At 38.1% G+C, this 25,414-nt stretch overlaps 1 protein-coding gene and 1 long non-coding RNA gene across 8 annotated transcripts in view; one reads left to right on the forward strand and one right to left on the reverse strand.

Annotated features, from left to right (window-relative positions):
• The window catches only part of LOC113949921, a 6,977-nt gene extending 4,511 nt beyond the window's left edge, over positions 1 to 2,466 (forward strand). The window contains exons 2-3 of the long non-coding RNA XR_003528611.1: positions 1,228 to 1,319; positions 2,245 to 2,466. This is a non-coding gene — a long non-coding RNA (uncharacterized LOC113949921). The remainder of the gene's footprint in view (positions 1 to 1,227; positions 1,320 to 2,244) is intronic.
• LRCH1 (leucine rich repeats and calponin homology domain containing 1) overlaps positions 1 to 24,765 on the reverse strand; it is a 118,842-nt gene extending 94,077 nt beyond the window's left edge. For all 7 annotated transcript variants that reach the window (XR_003528600.1, XR_003528597.1, XR_003528598.1 and 4 more), the window contains exon 1: positions 24,448 to 24,765. Coding sequence is in view for 3 of the 7 variants with exons in the window: in XM_027649000.1 (XP_027504801.1) it covers positions 24,448 to 24,697 (250 nt within the window). In the remaining 4 variants the exon portion in view is untranslated. The remainder of the gene's footprint in view (positions 1 to 24,447) is intronic.
• Between the last annotated feature and the right edge of the window lie 649 nt (positions 24,766 to 25,414).

The raw sequence follows: 25,414 nt of genomic DNA on the forward strand, positions 1-25,414 counted from the left end.
AAAAGATGACCATTTGTAACACCTTAGTCTTAAATACCTACTTTTCTTTAAAAAAGGGGGCTGCCAGTACCAGTCAGAAATGAGATCAAACTTTGGGCTTACATACCTGCTAGAGGATGAGAACTTCCCGAGGGAAAAACCCAAGGTGAGGCTGAAACTCATGAGCTACACCCTCATGAAGCAGAGTTCATGAAGCACTGTTTAACTGCATGAAAGGCTAAACTGCAATCTCAGGTGAAAGTGCTCTGGTTGTCCATTGCTGTCAGTCCCAACAACTAACACAGCTGTGCAAGAATCTGGTCAAAAATCAAGTTCATTTTTTTCTAAAGAAGTTTTCTCCTAAATATGGTAACAAGTGTCAGCTTGTCTTTAATTTTGATTTCCTCATTGTCTTTTTGGGCCCTCTTTTTTTCAACCAGCTGGCTGGATAGCAGTCACTTCTAGGGTAACACCACAGTTCATCTGCCATCATCCGTTTTCTAACATAAGGATTATGCCTTGAGTGCCTACAACAATCACTGCAGTTACTGCTTTATTGCTGATCCTATGGCTTATACATTGGTCTTTAAGTCCTAAGAATTTTGTACCTTTACTACTAGAAAATTTTCACACTTTATAAAGCAAGTTAAGAGAAAGCAATTGAACTTCTCAACCTAACAGATTGGAAAAGACCTCAGAGATCATCAAGTCCAACAACTTCAAATGGTCCACGTGCCACACATCACAAATATTTTAAAAACTGCAGAAGTGACAGGTGACATAAACCCTCCAGCTTTTTTCTTTTTTTTACCTGCAGTCACATACAGAGTCTTTCAAAGTCATTACTAGCACTGGGTAGTATATGCTTTTCCCACGTGAATCAGGACAGTATGCAATACAAGCCTAGGTAAACGATCACGGTTATAGCAGGTAAAATGTACCTAAACAACGAAGTTATCCCCCAAACAGAACTGTAGGAACACTGATAACTTCAATTTCTTTGCTTTAAACTGCAAGTGACAAATTATTGTAAAATATGCCATCACTGCTAGAAGTTGTCTTAAATTAGTGAAGTGTAAGGAAGAGGTTACTTATCTTGGCAGTCAGATACTTCTGCAAGGTTTACAGATCACAGTTACTCTCTGTCAAATCCATGACAAACCATGTTTTATGTCTTAACTAGAGCTAGTAGAACTTATGTGCATTGCAATAGTACTTGACAAAGTTATATCACTTCATTTATTACAGAGCGTCTAAAACTAGGGGAAGCAACCCAGTGCCATGCATATGATCCTGTCACAGTCTACAACAAAAATGTTGTATGAATCTGGAGATGACAAGTGAGTTAATCTCTTCTCTATGGCATCAGAACCTGACACACAGTCAACAAAGGGAAAGTAAAGAGTAATATGGAGCACAAGAGCCTTACATTTTAAGGTAGAGAAGGAGCAGATGACTAAGAATAAAGTATTCTAAGAATTCAGAACCAGCTTTCTAAGAATAATGGTTTGCATAAAGTTGGTATAAAACTGTCCAGGCTTCTGAGATAAAAATCGGGGAATAGAAGGTCTCTACTTCAGCCACTGTGTTTATGAATGTTTAGTAATCAGATATTGTTACACATATCATCTCAAAAAGAAGTTTTTGAGACAACTTACTTATTACTTCACCAACATTTTAGCCATTTTTATTGTATTATAAAGTTCTATTTTTTATTAAAAAGCATTTAAACATGATTAAACAACTAGGTTTCCAGTATATTGTAGTTATTAAAAAATAAGAGGTGAGAAGAAAAACATGACAGCTTAATGTAATTGCAAATTATATCAAACTGTTAAAACAGCTGGTGGTGAGGGGCAAGGCTACTCTTTCCTACTATAATACAACCCATCCTTCCCCACTCCTAGTTCCAAACTTTCATCCACCTTTTCTTATTCATTCCAGCACTTGCTCTTTTATCTTGCTGACACATTTTAACAAGTCCTGAGATATCAGTGTATCTCTCTTTATTACACTTGCTCTCATCATACTTCGAGTATGTAAAAATTAGTTACATCTATTTTACAAGGGATTGGAGACACAGTGACTGTCTTGAAATTAGTTTTTCCAAGACACCACACATCATTTACTTCAAGTGCAGTGGGAGTTGTATTATCCATATTTAATAAGTAACACAAGTCAGCAAAGCCAGACTAATAAGGAAAGCCAGATTCGTCTGTCTTACTCTAGATGTATGTTCTACGATGACATCTTATTTTCCTACAGGAAAATAATCAGGCAGAGGCTGTAAAAGGATTCAGAGGAGAAAAAAAACTGCACAGTAATACTGCTGAGAGTGGCAGGGAAGGAGTGAAAAAGAGAGAGACTCTCCATCTTTACCGTACACAAACACAGTTCTAAAAACCAGGACAGGAAGCCAGCTTTTGCCTGAAGAATCCAAGATACTTTCAGTTTATTGTTGTTTTTGCTGAAGACTGAAGAGTTCCACTGGCCAGCATTTACTAAATGTAAATGTTAAGATTCAGAAAATATGCCTACCTTGGTAAAGTTCAGATTCCTACTTTGTACTGGTGCCAGTGCATTAACAGTAGTGAGAGTGAAGACCATAAACCAGTGCCAATACAGATACTTTTGCCATGTCTAACGATTCAGGACCTTACAGGACTTTTATGACCTAAACGATCCTATGATTTTAAGATGAGTTCCAACAGAAAATTTTCACATCATTTTTAAATAAGGCTAAAACGGTTTAAGGTAATTATATTTTATTTACTATTTCTTTCAGAATGAAAAATTATTTCAATGCTTTATATACAAAGCAAGGCTAGGCATTCATTTAATTACTCAAAATGCTTTATTCTCTGATTTCCTGGTGTGCTCTTAAATAGCAACTATATTCGATAATAAAAAAGGCTCAGTTCTACTGAGAATTTAGATATCACACAATAATTGCATGTCAAAATATGGGTTTATGTTAGCTTTGGCAATCAACATCATCCAGAAACTGCTTCTATACTGTGGTTAGTCTATTCATTATGGCCAACCACAGGCTACTAATTTGCTGAGTTATTTGTAGGTTTTGTTGTCTTTTTTTATTGTATGCCTTTATTTGGTTTTCCCCCTTTGCCCAGTAGTCCCATCTTGATTCACATTCATTTCAGACAACTCTGCAAGGAACCCACAAGCACTGCCAGTGTCAGGGACCGCAGTATAACCCTTAAGAACCTGCCTTCCTATCTTCCTTTTGTTCAAAGCCTTGCAAATTAAGCGCCTCAACTACCAAGGCTCAAAATTCTAATAAACCACCATAAAAAAAAAAGCAAGCAAGAAAAGGATATTAAACTTGTTTCAAGTTCTCAAATAAAATGTTAATCCGAAATATTTCTAAAAATATCCTGTACTTCTAAATTAACACAGAGTAATTCTGAACTTGAATATAAACCGGATATTTAAATTAAGGATCTTTTCTGAGAGTCTAGAATATTCATAAAAAGAGCAAAAAAATTACCCAGACAGATGAAGCTGTTATATCAACAAAAACTTCTTAATAGAACCTCTGGATTAGGTTGTCTAGCCCTTCTTTGGAAAACTGCTAAAATACAGAGGTTGGTTTAGTTTCTGGTTATTGCTTGTACTTTTAGTAAGGGAAAGAGGACATTCTTTCAGAAAATCCTTGGGTTTCACGTCAAGGATCTGTAAACAGTTTCAGTGAAATATCACTTTCAAGCTTTTATGTAATTAATGTTTTTCACTTTGCAAACTACTGTTCTAGAGAAACTATCCAAAGTGAAAAATCAGTACAAGATGTTTTCCACCTCCAATTCCAACAGATCCAAAATACTTACAAGTGTCTCTGACATGGAATGTTCAGCAACACAAGTTCAGAGGGAAAGATTTTCCATACCTTTTTCTCAGTAAGAATTTATAAGTAATACCTGAGTGAACTTTTACACACATTTGAATGTTACATATCTGATAGGATCCTAAAGGGTTTGCCTGCCTTAAACTACTCTTTCAAACTGTGTAGTCTATATACCTCTAGATTTTACAAAGCCACAGGAATAACCTGACTCTTACGGGGTTTATAAGAAGCAGCATTAGCGGCTGGAGATTTACTTTTAAAGAATGCAATTATGATATAAAAACAGCCTAGAAAAGGCACAAAATCTTTTCATTACTGCTTATATGCATTAAAAACATTCAGTTGTATCCATTTAAATGCACTTAAAATAGCCTTTTAGTATTCCTCATCACAGAGAGGAACAGAATGCAATCAAGTATCTGAAATACAAAGACCCTTCCTTTGCCTAATAAAGGCAAAACATTAAGAGAATATCAAAAAGGAGTCAGAGAAGAGGTAACAAGACAGTCAAAAATATCTCACCACAAAAGTTTAAGATAGGTAACTACCCTCAGACCTAAGCAATCTTGGAAATAATGATTACACTTTACATGGACATATCTGCAGAAATCATAAAATGAGTGAAGAGGAAGGCATAATATTTTTCTTCTTGCTAAACTGTAGCCAGATATACTTGAAAAAACAATTGTATAAGGACACAAATAAAATAAAAAAGATTCAGACTAGAATTTTGAGGTGCTCATACTCTTCTAGTACTTTTTCTGTAAAAACAGAGAATAGGGATTTTAAACCAGTAATCAGCTACATTCTCTATGGAAGGTTACTATCTAACATATATACATAACAAAAGAGCCAATACTACATTATTTAAACACATAAAAGTATTTAGATGCGCAGAAATTACTGTAAAAATACCTACAGTGTATATTCTGAGTAGCAACCAAGTTCAGAATGAAATATATATACAACTTCTTTGAATAAATTCTGCATAATTCACAAATTTTGTTCTTAAAACAGATACTGGAAAGCTCCCATGAGTACACTAATTACTTCTACTTTTCAAATTATGGACATAAAAACATGCCTTTATGTCTCCCAGAAACAAAACAAATGAAAATCTAAATTTTAAGTCCATATGCCTGAAGTGTGTATAGGCATGTACATCATGTCTCCCATGTCTATGGACTTGTGCTTGCACACCCCTGCAAATGAGAGAATACAATGCACAACGACTGAGGCAGTTCTTTATTCAAATACATCGTTGTTCGACAAACTACATTATACAAAACTCTGGTTAGCAGTAATTTTAATAGCCAGTATGATTTGAAATATTTTGTCTACATAGAATTACAAAACTAAAAAGAGATGGGGTTTTATGTGAATAGTTACCCTAGGGAATAGCCTGTTAAAATACATTTTCCTGGCTTAACTGTGGCTTTATCTGGCAAATAAGCACCTTACCTACCCTATCAAGGCTTAGAGAGGCCTATACTTGACTAAGATATATATTTGCACTCAGAAAACAAAGAAGGATAAAAAGTATCAGTGGTCTATTAATTAAATTTTCCTCAAAGTTCTACAAGCAAATATAAAGTACATACATTGGTCAGACAGTCTCACCAAAACAAGGAATACTGACTTGGCAACCTTCAGAAATTTTGACTCAACTAGCCCTTGCAAAGTAATGTTTCACTATAATAAAACAACAAGCACAAACAAACCAATTAATTTATTCTGAAATGAAAAATAGCATTCTGGTAATTACAATTACACAATGACTCTCACCATGTGCTAAAAGTATGCAATATTATAAATCATTGGTCAGAGAGATATTGGGGCTATGGTATCCCACATAAGCCTATTTATATTTATCTTAACTTGAAATAGTTCACATTTGATTTTCATATTTATCTCATTCACCTGAAACAAGATATCAGGTAGGAAATGACAGATCATCATCCACGCAAAAAAGGTACATAAAAATAGCAAAATATTTTCCCATGTAGTCATAAATTAATAGATTCAATCACAATTAAAAAGTTTAAGTGTGCGATGCAATGTCCTTCTGTTAGGAGCTGATATTCAAAACTGTTTTTTCTCCAAGTTTCCCTTCCAAGTAACATAGGCCATTGAAAACAAAACTGAAAAAAATAAGGAAATTAATCATACATTCATTTTCATAAACATTCCTTAATTAAAAAAAATTTCTGAATTACATATCAACTTTCTTGCACTACTAAAAAAGAAAGCCAAGTTCTTAGAGGATGCCCTTTTCAGAATTTCAAAAAGAGAAGCTAGGCTCAGTCTTCTGTTCCTCTCATTTTTCCTCCGCATCAGAGGAAGGTCAGTTGGTCTTTGCACCAAGTGAATTAAGTAGTTTCTTTACTGTAAAATAAGGTTAAAGCCAAAGACGGGAGAAAAAATATTTCCAACGGGTATCCTAAGATTCAGTATTAGCACCTTACTCTCATACACAGTACAACTTTATTCATTCTGTCATTCCAAGTTAGCTACTAAATCACTGTGTAAAACAACAGATTCATGCTACATAACTTGCAAATTTTGCTCCAAATTAGTAAACTGCATGAAAATGGCTAAAGGTGTATTGGTAGTTCAGTGTTTACATAGTAGTTTCATGAAACAAGACTCAAAGCTTCTTTAACAATTTAAGAAAAAAAAAAAGGCTGTCTAAAAAATTACCTTTCACCACTGTGGAAATCCAGTGGAAAGTCCATAGATTAAACAGTCAAATGATATTATATTTAAACACTGACTTCCTCCAGTTAATTTGCTGCCAGGTACACTGACTAACAAACATTTTAAATGAAATTTGAGGAACATAGAGCAATCTCTCAAAGAAAATACCTGCTACTGAACTGAATAAATGCAGGATAGGATATAAGCTCAATTACTATACTCACTGTACTTCCTTTTTCTTTAAAACTTACAGCTTACTACATTTATGAAGACAATAAATCCTCCTTTAACTGTCTCTTGTAATCATATTCAAGTTCAAAACCATTCAGTGCACCTAAGACAGTAAAACCATAACTCTATTTGCTACTATTTTGCCAGTAGCCCAATATCACAGAAGGGACCCACAGGGACTCACAAGGACCATCAACTCCAATCCTTTGCTCTGCACGGGATCACCTCCAAGAGTCACATCATGTGCCTGGGAATATCTTGAGCTCTGTCAGGCTTGGTGCTGTGAGCACTTCCCTGAGGAGCCTGTCCTAGTGCCCAACCATCCCCTGGGTGAAGAACCCTTTCCTAATATCCAGCCTAAACCTCCTCTGACACAACTTTAGGCCATTCCCTTGGGTTCTGTCACTGGTCACCCCAGAGAAGAGATCAGTGCTAAAAAAAAAAAAAAAATAAGGCATTCAGAGGGCTAATATTATTTAAACATGATTTAGAAATGTCACCTCCCAATACACCTGCTGCCTGCTCCATTCCTCATCAGCTTCTCCAGTTATACCATGAAAATTCTCACTAGTTGAAATCTACCATTCTGAAAGTTTATAGCCCTTCATGGTTATTATGAGAATAAATCATATTATTATGAGAATAAATAAATAGTCATAAGTACTGTTAAATGCAACATAAATATTTTATGAGGAAGAAAACAAATTGATAACCACATTTCAAAATAGAAACCAGAAAATATAACTAATGGAAAGGAGCTTTTGTGAGACATCCAAAGACATGATTTGATTAAATATGTTCCTGCTCTTCAGGCTAATAATATTGTACCAAAAAACCAACAAAATCCTGCATAACAATAGTGGTGTTGAATAGTCCAGCCCTCAGTGTATTTCATTACCTAAGCAATTTTACACTAATATATGGCTGAATCATGAAAGTAATCTGGTATCACAAAATATAAATATCAGATAATTTTCTAACATTCACATACTTGAATATAAGAACAAATTCTCCTAATATTTTATTGTTTACATTACTGCTGATACAGCACTACTGATCCCCCAAGACAGCCCAAAAGTAAGAATTAAAACCAAGGCACAACACTCAAGACCATGCACAGTAGCTAGAGAGCAAAAATAACTATCTTTAAACAGCTGTAATTGCATTATAGTCACATTGTTTACAGACATCCATACTACTACAGTCACAGTGACATGGACACACTGAATTCCTTCTGAACTAACTAAACTCAGATGCTGACAGAAAGCAAAGTACAGCAGCATGGCAGGAGACCTTGCCAAGAAATTAGATTGAATAAACCTGTGCTAAGGTTTACGAAGACAGAAGACTGGCAAGCTACCTTACACTGCTATTACCTGGTCCTAAATATAATTTGTTTTAGAAAATTAGAAAATCCCACATGTAACAGTCAGAAGGCATTTTGCCACTAACTTCACTTATGCCTACCTTTCACCCTACCTGCATTTGCATTTGCCAAAACAAACAAACCCACCTACAACTTATTTTGTTTTGCTTGCATGTGCAGCTTTTACTTTACCTATTAAATTGACTTTATGTCAACCCACAAGTTTTCACACCTTTAACCCTTCTGATTCTTTTCTTCAGCCCTCTGGGGGGGAGTGAGTGAGCAGCTGTGTGGGGCTTAGCTGCCTACTGGGATAGACAGAACAAATAAGTAAAATTTACTGCCATAGAACTTTAAACAGTTTAGTAATTTTAAATACAGGCACATCACAATTGCCATCAGAACTTAAAGGAAAAACAAACACCCTGTACTATCTCAGCTATCTCAAATCAGTGTCTCTGAGTATTCTTACCAAGCATTCCAGTCATGAATTCTACACGCTCCTCATGACCGTCATTCTAATGGAGAAACACCAATGTACCCACAGTAGGATTTAAAACTAAATCCTATTTAAAACTGCACCATATTCTCCTTTAAAACATTGTAAAAGCACTTCCAAAATGTGTTAAGCTAGGCCCTTTCTTCAGTATTTCCTAGACAAACAACTTTAGTAACAGATGCCCAATATGTCAGAATTTATGTCAATACACACTAGAGTAAAACTCTACAAGTAGGTCTGTGGGTAAAAATGTGAGCAAACAAAAGGTGTCTGAGTCGTATACTTTGCATAGATGCAAAGCAAGGTTGTAAACCAAATTCAATCACATTGGATATTCTTTCACCACAAAAATGTTGGGAATTCATAGCAGAAGTAGCACCTGGGACTTCAAGGTACTTTGGAATGTCTCAGCTAAATGAAATATGTTTCAGCTGACAAGCACAGATTGAACAGGTTTAGATTTGATGCAGCTTTGCACAGGGGGTTGGACTAGATGACCTACAGGAGTCCCTTCATTAGCATCTTAGGTCTCTTCATAGTCATCCTATGATCCCATAAAATTTAGATACAAAGTTAGAATAAAGCTTTTATTCAATTAACTGCATATTTCAAATGATACTTATCTTTTTATTTGCAAACATTCTCTTAAAGAAATTGGTTTTGTGAAGTTGTAATTAGATCTTAATCAACAGTTTCCAAAGGGACACCTTGAACTCCAATGCCAGTTGAACCAAAATTAGCACAAGTGAGAGAAAACACATAAAAGAGATCCAAAACAAGTGAACAACACAGCTTTGCCATCCAAGAAAGGCACTTCAAGGGTTATGTTTTAGATCACAAAATTACCTGAAGTGGAACCTACATTGCAATTACTTATAATATTTAAAATTCTATAGATAAAAATTCAAATCTTTTGTTGCCTTAGATATGATCACCTGAACATCAATACGACCAATTCACCCTAAATAATAAGACTGCTTAGAATGCAATTCCTATTATGTCACTGACACTTCTAGAGTTGGTCTTAATGTACTGCCTGTAGCACCAGTACATAAAAAAATCTGATGTCATCTGCATTCCACCAAGGGTGGAGGCAGACAAACACTTTCTCAAAATGAATTCCCAAGAAATGCACATTTCATAAAACCAAAACATCCTGTTTCTATAAAAGGAATAGTCAAGCAACCCATTTTGAAACACTCAGGGAAGAATTAATTAAAAAGCAACTTTACCTGTATTTGATTTAAAACCTTCTTCAACATTACACATAACCTTCATTTTTATATTCCTAATTCATATACCAAAATACCAAAGGAGACACAAGGGAATAATTACCACAAGGGAAAAAAAAAAAAAAACTTTGATATCTTTAAAAAACATGGTCGTAAGCTAGAACTTGTACGCAACTGAAACAGATCACATCCTACAATCTCGTATGAATACACTATCTACTAGAAGAGTGGTTTTCGTTTGCTTACTCCTGAACATCAGCCATTCTGATTTGGTTGTAGAGTGTTAATCCGACATTTACTTGGAGAAACTGAACAGTACCCTCAAGGAAGTCATTAAATGTCTCATGAGAAATTAGCTTTATTTCTTCACAACGCAGCATCAGTCAAGATTTTCAAGAGTTTCCCCCCTAGAATACAAAGCCATTGCTGATAAAATCTGCAACTGATTGATATTAATGGTGCTATAAGTAACAGCAAGGCCAAGTTATAGATACATGGGGACCTGGAGCACAGAGCAGGTAAGACATCATCATCATCATGGCTAGGCTTTGGGAACGAAGATTTGGGAGGGCTCTATCCACATTTGTTACAAGCACACTGGTGGCTTACGAGGCCAATACGAGATAGACATGTCCGATTGCAAAAGGCACAACAGAAAGACTCCTTAGGTGGTGTATTCTGCAAGACACGGTTCTTTCTGCGTTGTCTTGTCCTCAAGAGTGATGCTGTGTGTGTTCTCAAAGAAGACAGCAGCGTTATAGATGGTGTGTCTCCAGACCTCCCGATATGAGGCCAGAGTAGACCAGTTATGGTGATCAATATGGCCAAGGCTGAGATGTTGTTTCAAGCAGGTAAGACAACTAGGGTCATATTTAACCCTGTCATACGAAAACTTAAAATACAACACGAAAGAATGCAATCATAGAATCATACTCTTGGGAAGTGACAGCATAAGCCTGGAGTGATGACAATCATGAGCTACCACCAACTCTAAGGTGCAAATGACTGTAATGAAAGTTGGGTGCATTAGTAGCAACTATTGATAAATAAGCTGAACACACACCACTGAAACTATTTGCAAAGTACCTCACAAATTGCTATATCCAGTTGTTAATAACTAAGTAAAAGACAAAAATTATAAAGCACACAAAAACATGTAAGGTTTCATAAAATTGCAAGATTTGGGATCTGAAATCCTATTTCACAGCAGAACACCACAGGTTCATCTGTTTAGGACTGACTCACAAGCCCTTGCAACATTCAGAACAGCAAGGTAAGATATTAGCAGCCTCAATTCTGCCCTCCACTCCTGTTGGTGGGTACCTTTCCAGGAACAGGTGCAGCAGGTGAAATCACGTGCCAGCTCCTCAACCTTACAATTCCAAGCCTGTCCTATTAGTTTAAATCTGCCATCATCACCACTTGTCACCCTAGTTATATGGGCAGTACCTTTCAGCAGGAATCTAGATGGACAACTGCAGTGGTATCCTAAATTACAGTAATAGGAACTAATCCTCATTAATCAAATCTCTTGGTTTATTAAATACAAAGGTAAAAAATAATGTATAAACATCTGCAGAAGAGTAAATGTCTGTTATAGTGGATTAGCTGATCTAGTGAGGGAAAAAAAATGACCCGAAGTTGAAGCTAAAAAAAAAAACAGAGTATGTAATCTCTTTTATTTATTTATTTCCAAATGAAATATATAATAAATTATACTATTACCACTGGCATACTTTAAAACTGGGACAGTACATATGAGCCATAAATTTGTGATCTAGATACACAGACTCAGTCAGGGAAATTGATGGCCAGTATTATGCAGAGGGATAAACTGCATCAATATAGAAGTCTCTTCTATTATTACGATGAATCAATTGCTTCAACACACTTCAACAAGTATAGTCCACTAGCACCAGAATGAAAACAGCAGCACAAAATAAAGTGAGACACATCTGGTAAAGAACAACAGAATGGACAAAATATTCTTGAAGTATTAGAGCTTCTGTTAATAAAACAAAAAACCCTAACAGTTTACTGCACTCTACCATTTACTTTTGTGTAACACTACTTTCAATGGATTTATTTATACCATTCCAGAAGAAAGACAAAAGTGTTTATGCTAACAAAACCTTACATATGTTATAACTTAATCATAATAATTACCAATAAAGTAATATATTTCTCCCTATGTCCTGTCCTTTCACACATATTGACTGGGTTATCCCCAAGCTACACCTATTTCATGCATCAAGTAAGGGTTTAGAAACTTAGGAGAAAGTAGAACTGTATCATGCATAACGTGAAGCAGGTGAAATATTTTTTTATATATATAATGCATTCAATATATTTAACACACACAAAATGACATAATGTAAATGCACTGAGCACAAACAGTATCTTTTTTCCAAGCTGAATCAATTACAAGAAGAATACCTCCTAACTGCAAATATTTTTATTTTCTCTAGGATGAGAACACTGAAAAATAAGATGCTTTTGGTAAAGACAAGGAAGAAAAATTTTCAGACTAATTCCTTCAAATACTCTTAACCAAGAATGTGATTTATCTTCATCAAACACCATATCAAAAATATTTTTTTAAAATAGCAAACATTCTATAAAACTATTTGGCTAGAGGTTGCAAGCAAGAAATGTAAACAGCTTATACTACTTAGCCATCAAAACACAAAAGATTCTGTTTTACAGGGACAGCTGAATTTAGGACAACTAGCAAGGTTTCTCCTTAGTCCAAGTAAGCAAAATTGAAGCTTTCTGAGGATTGAGCACAGGTATTCTACAGAAGCTGATCTGGAATGTTTCTTTTTCATAAATTGTTTAGAACAATAGCATTTGTATTTTAGAAACAGTAATTTTGAGGGTGGATAGCTCTCTGTGATGCCTGTGCTCCATTACTCTCATAGCAATACCATGATTTATTTCTTCATTTTACAGCCTTAGCACTGATAAAGTCTGATAACAGTCCTTGAAGAGCCATTCACTAGTCATCTCAAATTTGTGTGATCACAAATTTGACCAGAACTCATTTTATTTTGGTCATACTTCCAAACCGTGCTAACAAAGCCTTACACTGTAAGGTTAGAACACCAAAAACCAATACTGATTTCTTGGATGATTTTAAAATTACTGTTGGATGTTTCTGAGCTATGTTTATGAGCTATGTCTAGAGCAACACCAATTCTCATGCAGAATTTGCCCATGCTGACTTCATCCACAAAAAAAATTACTATAACTGTGTTTTTATATGAACTCTAGTCAGAAAAACTTTACTTTCCTCCAGCACCACGCATTATTCCTACTTGTTTCAACTGGGGAAAAAGCTAACAGGTTTGTGAGGCACAGAGAAGGAAGCAATATCCAGCCTTTTCACATTTTCAGATCTTTTACTTGTCTAAGATTTTTCAGATTTAAGTAGTTGGCCTCTCATTATTCCCCAGACTATTTCAAACTCCTGATTTGAAACTTCATCCAAACTATTCAGAAACCTACATTTATTATAAGTACACATGTATATCTAGTAACTGGTGTACTTGTTTCTTGGGGAAGGGTAGTGTTAGGGTTGGGGTGGGTTTTTTCACTTTTAAAGGTAAACCCTACTACACTGGATAGAAACACAAGAAAACTTCAGACTCATTCTACTGCCCACAAATACAGGCTCAGCTGCAATGCTCATGCTTCACTGTTCCCACAGCAATGCCATGATTTATTTCTTCATTTTAGAGCCTTTCCCTGTAGAGGCTAAACCTTACACTGACTGTTATTTCCCTTTAACAAGTACTTGCAGAAAAGCCTCTTTTTCTTCAGGCTACCATTGCTTCATAGAAAAACATGGCTTAAATTTTTCTGATAAACGGGATGTTGAAGGGATCACACAGCCACATCTCCCACAGCTTAACATTTAAGTGCATAACTAAAATGCTTCAGCAAGACTACCAATTATTGCAGTTATGTTACTACTGCACAGAACTGCTCAACACCAAACTGAGCTATGAGATTCCAGAAGCCATTTTTAGCTTAGGGCACTAGGCCAAAAATAACCTTTTCAGTTCTCTAGGAAGCCAAATGTATGAAGATATGAAAACTGGCAGAAAGAGTACAGCACTTCTTGCCAAAATACTGGTTTGGTTTGTGGGGGGTTTTTTGTTTGTTTTGTTGTAGGGGTTTTTTGTGGGTTTTTTTGGTTTTTTTGTTTTGGTTTTTTTTTTCGGAGGGGGGTTGGTGGGGGTTTTTTTGGGGGGGTGTTTGGTTTTTTTTGTTGTTTGTTTGGGGTTTTTTTGTGTAAAGTTAATACTTAACTGCTCGCAAATCCATAGTGGTATTCTTTTAGAGAATGACTATTTCTGAGATGTATCTGTGTCTCTGTGCCAGATGCTACTACGAAGTGAGTTTCTGCACTGTGTTAATACGTTTAAAACCACTCCCGGGACTTAAGACCATAATGGAAGCTTCGAGGTCTTTACTACTATCCCAGTATCTTCCAGAACAAGACTTTAATTCAAATGCCTCAGCATCTAGTCTTGAAGATAACATACACTGTCTTGATTGAGACAAAAAAATAAGAAGCCAGAAAACCAAAGCTGGATCCCTTTCACAGTTTTGTCTTTGATCTGTTCCAAGACCTGGATTAAACCATTCAGAATACCTGATTCTCAGTTTTTCCAATCTGTATAAACAGGGATAACCTGCATCATTATAGAACAATGAAGTAAATCACTGAGCAACACTTGCAAGGTAATTTTTAACAGAAACATAGAACAAGGTCTGTGCTAGGAATAACTAAAAGTAGAAATCTGGAAGCCATTATATTAATGACTTAAAGACTTAAGCTCTTTAGGTCATTACAATAACAATCAATATAACTACATAAAAAGGCTTTCAAAATACAAGAAATTCAAAAGACTACTTTCTCTACCCGTAGAAGTTCCTGACTGCTTGGCTGAGTGCCAAAGCTACACACAGCACACTTCAACACAGCAGTACCATCATAGAAAAGAGTGTCTCATGGTCTATACCATGACAGCATCTGTCTTATCTCTAAATTCCCTTACAAAAATTTTAGCTAATTGAAGTTACTGGTTATTTTAAAGTAGTTCATATTTTCATTCAAATTATAAAATCCACACCGCTTTCATGAAATATTTTAACAGTCTGGCAAATCATATTCACTTTTTATGCTGAATTTCAGTAAGCATATGGAAAAAAAAAAAGAGAGCAGTTCCAAAGTTGGGGAAGAAATTTGCCAATTTTTTAAAAGAAAAACAAGCAATTTTAGATTCAGCAGCCTCTTTCATCGCCCCCCAAATAAAATCTCATAAAAATAACATATAAAACTACACATTGCCAAATTAACATAACATTTTTCCATCAAATTTGAAAGTTCAGATAGTCAATGGAAACATCCATTATAATACAGCTACAATACAGTAAAGCAGTCTTGGTTTCTGCACATTGTGACGAAGAAACTACATCATCTGCTCATGAGAGATGAAAAAAATAATCAAGAACTACATGCAACGACAAAGTATGTTAATGTTGTATACAAGGTAGGAGGAACTGGTACTGATAGGTGTCAAAATAAGACAAAGCATGGAAACATAAAACATTTCAGATGGGTGGCACAAGGATATTCTTGGTCATATGTCTTACCAAGCAGGGGAAAATACCATGTCTAGTAAACCTTGCAAGTGACAGGCCATGTGTGAGTGAGGAAAAAAACAAGTCACTAACACAAAGCAATCTGAACTGGCTGGTAAAAGGAACACAAGCAAAGAGTAGGCATTCAGCCAGGCTGGAATTCAAATCTTGGAACACGGATCACAGGAAGAACTTACCGAATAGGGAAACGACACCATACGAAGCGGAAGGCAAAAGGACAGTTTTCTTGAACTGGGATGAACTCAAAAAACAACAACAAACCAACCAAACAAAAAACCTTAGCAACACAACATAAAAGGAGCACGTGAACCCAGGTTTAAGTTTCTCCCCTTAATCAATCACAGCTGTGTTTAATAACCTCACCCTGCCCCAACTGCTGAGAAGGCTCCTTTCAGCTTTGACCAGACATCCCATTCCAGAAACCTTCATAACTGTCTGCATTTTTTAATTATATAACATACGAATGACACTATGCTCTTTCTCATTCCCCACTGAATAGACAGACCACTTTGTTGTTAGTACACTAGCCCTGCCTTAAAAAGACTGAATTCAGCTAGGCCTCATTATCCAAATACAGTAATACAACAGCAGCAATGGTACAACCTGTCAGTGGTTCAATAATCCTTATTTCTCCTATCACTGAATTTTTAAACAGTTAAAAAAAGTCAATAATAAAAATTTTGCTTAGTAATTTCACTATCTTTAAAATGTGACACAAGGTTCTCACTATAAATGAACCATTGCATGTTTGGTATCTCGCCATACTTCTGTAAGCCTTATCCAACGGTGTATTCTGCTCCACTTCTTTCCCTGGATTAATTTCTGATTTAATTTTCTCTTCTCTTCCTACCCCACTTCTTGCCCATTTTACAAAACTTCTCCATCAGTTTCAGTGATTTATCTTTGCACGTACATTTTATGCATGTTTTTTCTGTTCACCAAACAACAAATCCAACTTCTTATTCATGTTTTTCTCTTCACAGTTAAACGTGGAGGGCTTTTTATTTCTCATCTAATTTATTTCTTTTTTTGCTTTTTGCCTGTCTAATATAAGGCTAGAAAGGAGTGATGTCACTGCAAATAACACAATGAAAGATGCAGACTTCAGAAGTTAAAAAACCCTCAGGTCTGTACACAGAAGATAAATGAAAGTGTCATTTGCAGTTTCTGTGCTACTTTTGAAACATACTGTTTTATAATATAAACTAGTATTATAGTAGTATTTTAGTCTTCTTTACAGTATCAAGAAATCAAGCCACATGCTATGTTTAAACATAATTCCAAGATGTACTTTGCTGAATTTTGTTTCTTTAATTCAAAAAATTATTTGCCTTAAATCCTCTACACACATATTAATGCCAGCTGCCCCAGCAATGCCTCCTTCTACCAGAAAGAAGTATTTATTGGGCTGCAATAGTAGAAAACACTTAACTGGTCAATACAGACAAATCCAAAACCTAAGAATTAAATCTGTTACCAATCTCACATTTTAAATCACCACAGTCTTGAAAGGAAATAAAAGTATTACAATAACTGCACTTTGCACCAAGGAATAAAATCTCCTACAGACTGGGATAAAAGATGCAAGACTGTTATTGTTATTTCTATTTTTAAATAGTTAGGAGGTTTACAGACATTATGGTGTTCTGCACCATACAAGGAAAAAACAGATCAAAAAAAAGCTGGCCAGCAGGACACCCTTAGTGAAAAGATGCTGGGGAGAAAGCATTAGAATTTCATAAATGAACTCCTCCCACAAGGACACATCTACGCACAAATTTAGCAGAAAGTAATTATTCCTTCAGAAGCTTAACCCCTCAGTACCCTTCCGAAGAACTACTCTGATGTGTGTATTATACCTGAAACAATATTGTCAGCAGAGCACAGTCAGAAGTCAGGAGATGTTACACCCATTTCCACTTTTGACAGCAACCTGCATGCTGAACAGGGCGATAACATTTCTGGCTCTTTCAGTTTTACACACAGGAGAACAATAAATGGGTACACTGTTTTCCTAATTCTGGTCTCAATAGAACAAGTTAAGGACACCTCTGGTTTGAGAAGTGTCACTTGAATTATTTTAATCATATTGATTTTAACAGTGAATTAGCAATCTAACCAGCTCAGGAATGTTCACAAATCTAGTAGATGCTTACTAACAGCAACAACACAGCAGGCAGAATGATGAACAGTCCGTGTATGGCCTGGAGAAGTTACTCATCCTTCCTAGAATGGTCATTCTGATATGCAAAATGTCAGTCTCCATCTTGGTTGGTCTTGTAACTCAACTCTGTAAGCAGCAAAAATGTCACTGGCTTTTCCTTCTACAGGCAAACGGATGCTAAGCTTTCCAAACTTAAATCCAACAGTTAATATTTTAAACTATGAGTTTGAAACTATTATTTTTAGCATAAAGTCAATAAATATCACTGACATTAGAGTCAAACAATTTTCTCCATGTTTATCTAATTCTCTATTCACAAAATTCTAATCATCATGATTAACGTAACTAGCATTTTTCCTCAGTTTTACAGATATCAGAAAAGTACCCCAAGCCTTTTATTACTTTCAAACAATAATACACAGCTCACCTCTCTGCTTAAAATCCTGTCCCTTCTTTGACTTCCACTACTTCACATATTTTCGCTCAGTAGTTCAGAAATTTTCACTCTTTATGACACTTCTGCCTTCAGTAGTATCTATTTAATAGTATCTTCTTTCTATCAATTTTCTTGTTCAAACCTATATTACATTGGCATTCACGCCCTTCCAAGCCAGTTCTACTGGGCAAATATTCATCCTACTTTGTCATAGCTGATTCTGGCCCAGCCTTTCCTCCCTGACAAAGTATTTAGTGTTTTCAAAACTCTACATATAGTAACTGAATTAAGACCCATACAGTCTCTCCTGTTATACAGATGTCTAAACCAAGATGTCTTTTGTGCTGAAGACACAACAGAAACAGATCAGGGAAGGAATAAAAGGAGGCTCACAAACAATATAGGGATAATTTGGCTTCTACCTCCCACAAGGCCTGTGATCATATGCAAGTGGATCTCCAAAACTGTTTGCCTAGAAGCATTTGAAAAGGAACCTGTATGACCTTAACTACCATAACAGCACTCCTGGAGCTCTGAGTCAGTCTCTTCCAAGCAGATTGGCCAAGGATGCACAAAGTGGCAGTATTTCTACAAAAGCAATCAGTTTTTATTCATTTACATGCACAGCATGTCCAAACGTGCCTTTGGCAATTCTAGGTAGAGCTGTTTATAAAACAGCCACCTTAAACTGAAAGTCAGCTTTAAGGGTAAAGATTCAATACGCAGCAGAGCCTACTCCTGCTGAAATTGCGAGGTTTCACCTTCCTATCATACGATTTTTAGGCTGTCATCTCTCCTGCCTCTTAGTCCTTGCACAAGTTTTGAAGCTAGTCCAAAAGAAAAAACAAACAAAAATACAAGAGAAAGAGACACACACACACAGAGTCAGCATAGAAAGCCATTAATCTGTTCAAAGCACATTCTGAAACAGAAACCAGGCGATTGAGTACTGCTAATTTGTTTCACCCAACAAAAGGCACTCCGAGTTAATTCACTTTGGTTTGTGTTGAGAAGAGTCTAACAGCACCTGCAAAGTCACTGACTACATTTCAGCTATGGGGGCATAAATCTCCAGACAAAAGAGGTAACTCAAAAACACAAGTGACTAGACTCTACAGCAAAAGAACTAATAGACTCTTTTCAATCGGAGTCAATAGCCTTGAGGTTTTCTAAGATCCACCAGCAATGATGCACTCAGGCTTTGCGAAGAAAGAAAAAACCAGTGGTTTAAATAGTATTCTGCAGTTAGAAGTTGCTACACACAACCATGCTTCTACAAAAACTCCTTTAGTTTGATAAAGCTCTTTCATGAAGCATTGCTTGAGTAAAAAACAGAAACTAGAATATGTTGACAGAGATGTTCAGACAGAGCTCATGATCAGGTAGTGTTGGAAACCGTCAAATACACGATAATGCTCCATATATTCCTGGATATATAATACTGAACACAAAATTGATTTATCTTCATTTTTTAGCCTTCAGAGTTATATCCCATAAGCTTTGGCTGCAGGGTAATATTTCATTCATTAGTGATAATAAACATATTTACTCTCTCTTCCAGTCCTAATACAGTTATTATTGGTGTAAGAAACAGAATAAGTAAAGTTAGAAATCTTCAAATAAACACAGGAAGGCTATAGGAAGGGACTGACTTTTGAACATGAAGAAGAAATAGAGTTCTCTTCTTTTGTTTTGCTTTATAGAGACTTTTTTTACTGATATGAGTTTAGATAAAATGAGCAAAATTAATGTCTCACAAAAGCCCCATAAAAAAAACCCCACAATTTAATCAAAATATGAATTCAAGATGATGAATTATTCAAAGCAGTAATCACCAGAGAGAATTCTTAAAAGGAGAGAGGCATATAAAATCTCTTGTTTTTCCCTAGTGACCAAATAACAACCAAATTCTGAACAAGAGTCCATTTGATGGTCATATTTGATACTCGAAAGCATGCAGTAGCACAAACAAACTAGTCTGTACATGTGACATTCTTCCCCGTACAACCACCACTTAGAATAGGTGGAACCAAATGCACCTTTACTGTTGTAATCAGGAGAATTCTCAGAAGCAAAGGAAGAATTACATTAATAAAGGAGTTGGAGAAAATAAGTGAGAATAAATTATGGCAATTTAATATACGCAGATCCATAGAATAGTCTGGGTGGTCAGGAACTTTTAAATATCATCTAGTTCAATCCCACTCCAAGGAGCAGGGATATCTTTGACTAGATCAGGTTGCTCAGAGCCCCATCCATAAGTTATTTAATTTTGAAAAAATGGGAAATCAGAAATATGATGATGATGATTATGATGATTATTGTTATTAGCAAAGAGGAATGAAAGGAACATATTTCACCCAAACCAGTATCAATCCTCATAGTGATACTGCGATTTTTTAATCGCCTTGAAAACAAATCCATAGTGATACAGTCTAAACTATTTCAAAGATGCTTCCAGGCTAAGGTGTCTTCAACACAGCATTGTCTGGCAAGCACAGTCCACTTAGAAATATTTTTAAAAACAGCAGGTAGAAGTTCTTTCATTGAGTGAGCATTCTAAAGCTCAAAAAATAAAAACATATTCCTTCCAAAATTTCATACTGTCAAATCTAGGAATCAAATACCTCAATTTATAATTATTTTCTAACAATCTAGCATAAAATTAAAAAATGTATTGCTTCTCTCCCATGTCATTACCAGCAGCAGCAAGTAATCCTTCCTTGTGTGACTAACTCACCCAGCAGAAATAGATGAAGAAATAGCCTTCAGAAATACAAGCAAAGCCTACAGAGAGAGGCTGAAGTGATACAGGCAGCCATGGTTACACACTTAAATAACATCTTTGGGGCCTTTTCTTCCTCTTTTATAAAGTAACATGCTTCCAGCATTCCCAGCAGTTTGGAGGAATGTAATTGCATGCTATTACTTAAGAACTATGTGATTACTGTGCCACTGACTTCTGCATAACCCAGCCTGTAATAAATGTGATAAGAATAGCGTTTATTATTTTTGAAATGGTTTTTGCAATGCATCCGGTACTGATGTGGTTTAAAACGTCTGACTAAGCTCAAGACACTTCACATAGAGGTTTTATTTTCTTCTAACAGTACCAAACACCATGAGAACTCACTTCTGTGTGCAAAGATACAGCCCGAAAGTTCCATCTGACCGGGTCACTCAGCTCTTAAGCAGAACTTTCAAAGACTGTGAAAGAAATGTCCTATCATAAGCAAGATGTATTTAATGGAAAGAAAAGTCACAGAAGAAAAAGTGTAACAAGAAGCTGCACAAATAGAAAGTGATAAGTACAGTTAAGCCTCTGCAGTTACTACAGAATGTAACTGCAATAAGAGCTAGAAAAGTCAAACTATCCAGTCCCAGCTGTTAAAGGCAAACAAACTATGTCCCTTTCATAACTGCATCAATTGCTATAGGAAATCTGACTTTTAACTTCAGGGGGGAAAAAATTAAAGTTTAACACTTCTTTCTTCCTCAGACCTACATAAAGCACTCAGAACCATTCCCCACAACAAGCTTGATAATACTTTATTTGACAGTAGCTGTAGATCATCACTTTCTGAATCCAAAAATATTTTCAGTCTCTAATACTAAAACACTCTCAAGATGCAGAGATAGTTTTAGTTTTCTAGAAATTCCCTGCCCTTCAAACTTCTAAGTTCAACCCTACAGAATAGTCTTCTCTACATCAAGGAGTGTCTTCCATTTTTCAGGGAAATTGGCCCTCTTTAGCAAAAAAAAAAAAAAAAAAAAAAAAAAAGCTTTAACAATGAAAGGCTACCCCTACCCCAAAACCCAAAGTTTCCAGGCTTCAGAGACATGTCAGCACATCAGATCCAAAACTATAAGTCACTCATTGCACAGACATATTCCAAGCAGTACAAGAAAGTACTGGTTTTATACTATGCACATTTAAAGGAGAGGAAGCAAGAGAAAATTCTCATCAAGAGTTTGCCCCAAGAGCTTCAGCAATCTGGCCTTAAGCCAAGCATCTCTTCTGTTTATATATTTTAGTTATGCAATGTAACAAGTGAAAAAAAACATGGATTTTTTTTTTAAATATATCAACACACCATTTAACTCCCAAGGCAAACAATTCCCATTCAATAGTTATAACACACTGTTACAAACAAAAACATAAAGTAACTCTAGATTAACACATGGTTCTTCCAAAGAGGGACAATAAAAAAAGGGCTGCTGTTGTCACAAGATTGAGACATGGGCTGCTCTACACTGCTGTTTATACCAAATAAAAAGAGAATGGAAACACAATTCTACATTTAATTTCATATTGAATGTCTTCCAGGTAAACTCTGACAAAAGCAGATTAATGCTAGAAAGACTACTTTCCTAGAAAAATTAGTAGAATAAGCAAACATGTAACAAGCAGGTACTACCTATATATACCACACACAGCTCATGCTTGTACAGCACATACTTACACAATACATAAACACTAACATACCACCAATCAAACAATTTTCTTCCCCAACACATAATTTTGTTTTCCAACAGTTTGGATCAACAGAAGATCAAACCAAACAAGCTAAATTTCTGGATTTCCAAAATATTTATCTCGTATCATGGCATGTCTTTGCTAGACTGTAACTTTAAAAAAGAAATGAGATAAAATGCCTTGCTTGGGAAGACAAGTTGAAAGTCCTCCTTCTAACCACATACAGTTCCACCACCATGCCTAACCCCTTCACATCTGTTACTGAGTCAACTAACTGTTGGCATGGCAGCTCCCACTAGCAATTCAAGGTAGTTTCATACATCAGGTTTCTCTCATATTTCTCTTTTATTGATATGATGATACAGGTGTTCACACTCAGCAACAGCAATCAAGTGACAAAGCTAAATAACAATTACATATGACATCTACCACACATCTGGGACATACACTCTGTTCTTTATACCTGGGATAGACACAAGTTTGCAGTCAGCACGTATGTCTCCACATACAGGAAGGCATAAATACCCTCATGTGCAGGAGGAGTCGAGAATTGCGATTCATGTTATCACATGTTTGCATGCAGGTATAGCACCTGCTGTTTTGTGGGACAAGAACAAGTGACTACACGTCTCCTCCTCTGCTGTTACAACACAATTATCTCCAGCAGGCAAATGGGGACACAAAAGGGCATGCGGAGGCAGCACACTAAAGATCTTAGGGATACACTAATATATTCTTCTAATGCGGGTTTGTACTGTTCTGCCTCCTTACATGTAAAGAATGGATTAGGTTTCAAACCCTGGCATAAACAGGGGCAGGAAAACAAGTAGCGAGGTCTGTCTGCTTAGGTGAGAAATAAGTGTGCCTTTTTCCATGTTGGAATGAAAGTGTTAGGGCAAGGTAAACACAGACTGGATAGATACACCTCCCCTCACCACTGCTGCCCTGCAGATTTATGTAATGATGGTCTCCCCCACTGCAGAATATGCACGGTGCCTGTGAAGACTGGGATTTCTCTTCACATTTGCCTTGGAAGATAGCATTGCACAGAGCTGGTACTCGTGGCTGTCAACCCCAGTGCTGAACAAGTGTCATTAGTGAAAGATAGCATGCTCTCTGGGGTAGCTGCAGAGAAACGTGTTCCTATGGACATGTCTCCACCTATGGCATGCAAACAGGTGACATGTCCAGAGGCACATCAGTATCTTTATGCATTTACATCCTCCGTGACTGGCAGGTCCACCCACGAGCAGCAGGGCAAGAAGACGCAGGTATCCACCTTGGCACGTGTATGTATTCCTCCCGCAGCTGAATCAAAGGTGGGCTGACAGCCACCGCAAACCTCAGCAGTCAGGGAAGGGTGGCACAGAGACGCACATTCCCCAGAGGGAGAGACGGACAGGTGCGAGCAAGAATTCCTCACACACATACACAGACATTCCCCCAGTGTGCCACGGGAGAGCCAGCCCTGCCTCACCAAATGCAGAGCTGGGGGGATGGAGAGGAGCGTGCGGAGACACAGCCATATGGGAGCAAACACCTACCTCATACACCAAGGCGGGGGGGAATAAAGAAAGCACAGGGTCCGCGGAGCGAGGCGGGTGGGCTCGGTTCCCGCGTGGGGATGGGCCTGGGGCAGGGCGAACGAAAGGGTGGGGAGTGGGTGTTCGCCTCTCAGGGAGCCTGGGGGGCACCAATGCCCGAGGGGGCGCGGAGGGGCGTCCCCGGCGAATAAACCACAGTCCCCCTCCCCTCTCCTCTCCTCCCGCTCCGGCAGAGCCCGGCGCCGGCCACTCCCTCCCTGCGCCCCCGGCCCCTCTCCCGGGCTCACCTGCCCGCACCGTGTCGGAGAGGTCGTGGTTGAGGGCGGCGGCGCTGCGCGGGAACTCCTTCAGCTTCCTGCCGCTCAGGTTGAGCCCCCCGGAGTGCGCCGCCTCCTCCAGCGCCCGCTCCAGACCGCGGTTCAGCGGCGCCTGCAGACCCAGCGCCCCGCTGCCGCCGCCGCCGCCGCCGCCCACCCCACCCGCCGCCGCCAGAGCAGAGGCGGGGAAGGGCTGCGACTCGCCTCCCAGCGTCGCCATCTTTCCCTCGCCGCTGGGGGTACCCGAGAGGGCCGTCGGACCTGCCTCCCTCCCTGTCTCCCTCCTCCTCCTCCCACTCGTGGTGGCGGGGGCGCGCGGCACGGGCGAGGCGTGCCCACTGCGCATGCTCCGCCCCTCCCGGCACCGCGCCCCGGGACCGTGGGTGGGGCGGGGCGGGGCCGCGCCCTCTAGCGGCGGCGCAGCGCTTCTGCCGGTGGAAGTGCCGAAGGAGGGGCGCCGGGAGGGGGGGGCTCCGCCTTGGCTTTTTGTCACAACATTCCCTTGTTAAGCCAGCCCAGGAGGCCTGCCCATCGCCTGCTTGGGCTCCTTCTCCCGGCACCCACCGGAGGTGTCCCGCAGCAGGGCTCAGGGGCTGGATGGGCGGCGATCCGCGGCTGGGCGTTGCGAAGCCGCAGGCAGCGTGCTGGGGAGCAGCATTCCTCTTTTGGAAGTGGAAAGCTGCAGTGGCTGTTGCCACCGAACGAGACCCTGGGGAACATCTGCCCTGAAGAAGGGCTTTTTGTGACTTGCTTCTTCTGCAGGGGCTGGTTCACACCTGTGTGTGGCTCCCGGGCACAGCCTGCCCAGGAGAGACCCTCGAAGGTGTGAGTTGTAGTGACAAACCAAGACCAAGAACTGCAATCCCTCCGGTTTTCAATGGGATAAACATTCTGAGGGGGGGAACGTGCTTGCTGGGTTTGGTTCATTTCCCCCTCC

Source organism: Corapipo altera, unplaced genomic scaffold (assembly GCF_003945725.1).
Source record: "Corapipo altera isolate COAL_440 unplaced genomic scaffold, ASM394572v1 0, whole genome shotgun sequence".
NCBI lineage: Eukaryota > Metazoa > Chordata > Aves > Passeriformes > Pipridae > Corapipo > Corapipo altera.